Genomic DNA, 4,858 nt, shown 5'->3' on the forward strand with positions numbered 1-4,858 from the left:
AGATTTAGACACATATTTTGAGCATTACTTGCGTAATATCTACATTGATGATAAATTCAATGAGAATTTGCATTATCAGATACTCAATCACAGGGTGTTTCGTTTCGATAGTAAACTGAAATAGCAGTCAAGACGCAAAAACTGGCAAATGCGAAAACGTTAGTTTCATCTCTTTCTTATTTTTGGTGTCGAAACGAATAAAAAAATCCAGCTGCTGCCACTCACTACAACATTTGGGCACATTAGCCTACCTAGGTGATTACTTGTTTTTATCGTTGAAATTCGGAAGGTTTCATAAATCCAAATAGTTCATAATCCTTTTTATAAGTTTGATAGAGTGATTCCACTAAATTTGGGGATACGTCGGCAAAATATTTCTGCACCTTAGCATTGTCAGTGAAACTGTTGAAAGAAGGTGGAAAAGTCAGATTTTTGAATCCAAATTTATTTATTATAAAGGCCATATCGTCATCAATAGTGTCTACATGAACAATATAGTCGTATTGGATTTCACATGGGGAACACAGTCTATGGAAATAATTCCAGTGTTGGTCTAGTTGCGCATTCGACTTGGGGTCTACCAAATACGAAACGAAATCATTCAATGTTATAACAGGTGCACCGTCCATTTCTTCTCCGTGCCCTCCGCCATATTTTTTGTGAATGTTTTTAGCTGCACCAGCGTAACCATCACCTCTTTTATTGTTCTCCAGTTTGTTACGATATGCAGAAAGCAGGCGACTAAATGGTTCTCGAACAATGACAACTTTGCTGTATGTACTCATTCTTCGAGCAATCTCGTCGATATTTCGTATGCGTCTTGCAGAAAGATGTTTTTCTATGAGTGAAGTAGCTCGAATTTCTGTAACAGTATCCATTTCTGACTCTTTGATGAGGTCGTCTGCTGCTGCCAGAAACTTCGCTTGACTGCGCGTGGCACATTTTGGTATTTGACAGAATAGAACCTTCAAACATTACATTTCTTTCCAAATGGTGACATACCGTACTTATAGCAAGGAGTAATTTTCCGTAAAATGTTTTTCCTTGTCGATCAATTTATTTATTATTATTATTTCTTTTGTTAAATTCTCATAATTTGTTTATTAAATATTTATATTTCAATATCAACTTATATATTTGTTTTATTATTATTTGATCATTATACATAGTATAATAGAAGCCTTGAAAATGTTACCCCCCGATTTATAGGACACAAAGTAAAGGTAAAATTTCAGTTTATAAGTGGAGAAAAATGAAAAGCCGTTTTTGTTTTCAAAAATAGAGCATACTTGCAAGACGTCTTAATGGCTAAGCAAATTCGTCAGTCCAATGACATATTTTACATGAAATTGGATGCAAAATAAGATAGAATTTGAAATAACTTGCAATAGAATACACATTTTAACTAGAAAGAAAAACTTAGTTAGAAGAAATAAATGAAATCATATTGCATAAGAATAAAATGTAAATATTATGTTGTTAACGAAGGCCCTAATTTCGAATGAGTCCTCTGATCACACCTTGCTGCTACTAGCGATGGCAAAGAAATAGTTTATGTTTTGTCGTTTAAATTCCAAGCATCTTTATGTTTATAGGATATTATTTTTCCAAAAGTGTATCAGTATCAATAATCAGTACGCAATAATTAAAGTGGCAATTATCAGACTAGATATTAATATTATAAATAACTCTTAGATACATTGTTCGAGAACAGTAGTTCCTAATGCAAAACACTGTATTAGTAGTTAACATTAAGTTTTGTGCAAAACAGACCTGTTAATACTTCGATATTTTGTAAATGTCTCACCTTAAACTCGTCAGAAAAGAATAAGCTTGTCTTTAGGAATGGATTTTTTACATACGTCTCTTCAGAAGAGGATGGCCTATTTTTCGAATATTTACGACAAGCACTGAGCATCATTTCACGACGAAACTTCATACTTCCCTCTTGAAAAAAAAACTTTTTTAAGTAAGTGCAAGGCTCTTATATTATATAAAGCATGATGCAAATACCTGCTTGATATGTGGTGGAATTATGGTCGAGCTGGGACCTGTAGATTTCATATCTCTCCGGGGTACCACTCTCGATTCTCTGTATATTATATAAAATGTGATTTCTTTAATGAAATGAATCTATATCACAATAAAATTATCATAAATTAGTAGTTATTTATTTGTATCAGATAATATTTGTTTTTTATTCCGGAGAATAATTATTATTGACGAGCATTAAACCATCTTCTCTATTATCTGTTGGTTCAGGGATATTTGAATGACTATTATCGTTCTCAAACACTGTGTGTGTACAGTGCACTATAATGCTTGTAGGCAAACCAGAAATGGTGATTCGTATAGCTTATGGTTATGGCAAATCTTAAAAGTCATAATCGCTGCAAAAATATTGATTTTTAATGGCAGTAAAGAGTGAGATAATTTATGTTAACATTCAACGAGTTCTATTCTTACGTTACTGTAACACCTACTTTAGTGACATGATTTTGGTATATATATCAGAAAAAAAAAGCAAGAGAACGAAATTTTTTTTTATACAGTGCCGGACTTGTTAACCAATGAATGGCGAAAAAAAAACGATCTACACTCAATATATTTGCATTCAAAGTTTAGCATACATTTTATTACAAAGTAAACGAATTCCTGAAAATTACTCAGAACACCTAATTTGGAGTATTGTTGCTATTGCTTATTTTCAAGATCAACTGGCTGCCGCAACTGACTATCAGTAACATTTGAGCCAAATTTTGAATAAATATTGTGTGAAGGTGTTTCCTAAATCTCATATAAATTTGCGCCCATAGATTGAAATAAAATAAAAAAAAACAGTAAAAGTTTGGATGAATTTTTGCGTATTTCGTAAGACTGAGGAAGGAAAATAAAATGCAGAAACTTTTGAAAGTCTCGTTCAGTCTTTGGGTACGTCATATTTTGAATTGAGTGCTCTACTATTTGCGGAGAAAAAATCTCAGAATACCTTCTGTATCCGTTGAAAAGTTCGTCCGATCAAGTATAACCCCAAAAGAAGTGCAGCAGTAATCAGTAACACTTTATGTGCACGTAGTCCCATAACTTTTTGCACAAAATTTCCTAGAAAATATGTTCTCGCGTATAATATTTTTTAAACAAATCGATTTAAATATTCGTTATCTGAAAAAGATGATTTAACAAATAATAAAACTTTTGAGTGAAAATACCTGAAAAATGTCTGTTTACAGCCCCATCCAAATTGTAGTCAGTTCGTTTTAATGACAAATAGTCTAATTATTGGTCTCGAATGGTTCTTTAATATAATCTTTGGTAAGCAATGTTAGTTGGTTAATTTGTACGATACTCACCGTCAATATCAGTAGTTTCATAACTCTAAATTTCCAAATGTTTTAAATTAGATATTAGAACTAGAGATGTACCGATGTATCGGTATCGGGTATCGGTATCGGCAATATCGGCCATTTTTTCGGTATCGGCCATGTATCGGTATCGGTTAGATTAAGGCCGATATTTCCGATATATTTACCTTTTTGATATGGTCCAGAATGTTTTGGAAGATTAGTTGGAATACTACTTTTTAATTTATTTTTTGTCTGGAGAGATTGTGAGATATGAGCCATACATGTCCCCACCCCCGTGAGAGAATATTCACGTGTTTTTAGCTATTTATCAGCCAAACTAGCTCAACTAATTTAGATATTTTCGCTGTCAAATTTTTATATTGACATTTTTAATATTACATAGTAATTATGAAGAAATATATCAACACAGCACATAACAAAAAGCAATCAGGCGCCCGGTTTTAAATCATACAGTGGAATTGGGGTCCTTATTAACGGCACATAGACTTTTGGCACGGGTATAAATTCTGACTGTTTGTCGTCAAGTACGAGTGTCATTTAGTCCGTCGACATCGATAAACTAAATTCCGACACAATTATCTCTCTACGCAGGTATTAATTTTAATTTTGTTTAACTACACAACTACTTTATAGATATATTGACATGACGGCCTAGCCCTAGACTGTCTCAAAATATATGATTGCAATTGTAAAATATTATAAAATCTATTTCGTTGGAAGAGATCATGTTATTTTTACTAAAAAAACCTCCTCGACGGTTATAGGTAGGCCTTCTTTTTGTTGGTGCTGATTGATATTCTTTATTCATGTTGGCTTTGACTTATTGCGTCGACGATTACGATTAGCCACGAAATACAATATTTGTAAAATGCTTTTAATTTGAACGTAGGACGGCGGCGCTAGAATATGTGGGTGATATTCTTTTAAACACGAATAACGATATTCGAAGGTCGCGATATTAACATTAAATTCAAATTTGACATCCAGGCTTATGAGTTTTCTAATTGAACACCGAGATTACTAGCGTTATTGTACAATGTATCTTAATCAGTTAAAGCAAACTCCAAACATTAATTTTATATTATGTGATATATCTTTTTTTTTCTTTTTGAAATAATGTGTACTATGAACAACGCTCAAAGACCATTGTTTTAACCCGTCTACCCTACACAGCACCCCTAATTAAGTAATATTTACATAGTATCGGTATCGGAATATCGGTAATATCAGCCTTCTTATAGTATCGGCGTATCGGTATCGGCGTTTTTAGCTGGTATCGGATCGGTATCGGTATCGGCGACTAAAGTGGTATCGGTACATCTCTAATTAGAACTCTGGGAGTCGCTGCTCGATAACCAGCTTTGGTTCCCGCGACCCAGTGAAATCGTGTAATTCTCTCGTAATTTGTGTTCGATTGATTTGTTACTAGTTGGAATAAATAAATCCGACTTGACTACATCTTAGTAGTAGGATTAAAACTTGAAGGAAAGTCG

General features: G+C 33.3%; 1 protein-coding gene across 1 annotated transcript; it reads right to left on the reverse strand.

Moving 5' to 3' along the window:
* Positions 1-269: 269 nt before the first annotated feature.
* LOC120347912 (carbohydrate sulfotransferase 10-like) lies at positions 270-3,114 on the reverse strand. The gene is made up of 4 exons (XM_078118038.1): positions 2,990-3,114; positions 2,014-2,092; positions 1,808-1,947; positions 270-965 (listed from the first exon to the last, which is right to left on the reverse strand). The coding sequence occupies exons 1-4, from the start codon at positions 3,080-3,082 to the stop codon at positions 270-272; spliced, it is 1,008 nt and encodes a 335-aa protein (XP_077974164.1). The 5' UTR covers positions 3,083-3,114.
* Positions 3,115-4,858: the final 1,744 nt, after the last annotated feature.

This window comes from Styela clava, chromosome 11, assembly GCF_964204865.1.
Source record: "Styela clava chromosome 11, kaStyClav1.hap1.2, whole genome shotgun sequence".
NCBI classification, from domain to species: Eukaryota; Metazoa; Chordata; class Ascidiacea; order Stolidobranchia; family Styelidae; genus Styela; species Styela clava.

Coding starts and splice junctions, on each gene's coding strand:
- LOC120347912 (XM_078118038.1), bottom strand. CDS start 3,082: ATGGGACTACGTGCACATAAAGTGTTACTGATTACTGCTGCACTTCTT. Junction 2,093..2,989: donor CTTTTCAACGGATACAGAAG/GTATTCTGAGAT, acceptor TATAATATACAG/AGAATCGAGAGTGGTACCCC. Junction 1,948..2,013: donor TTCCACCACATATCAAGCAG/GTATTTGCATCA, acceptor TTTTTTTTCAAG/AGGGAAGTATGAAGTTTCGT.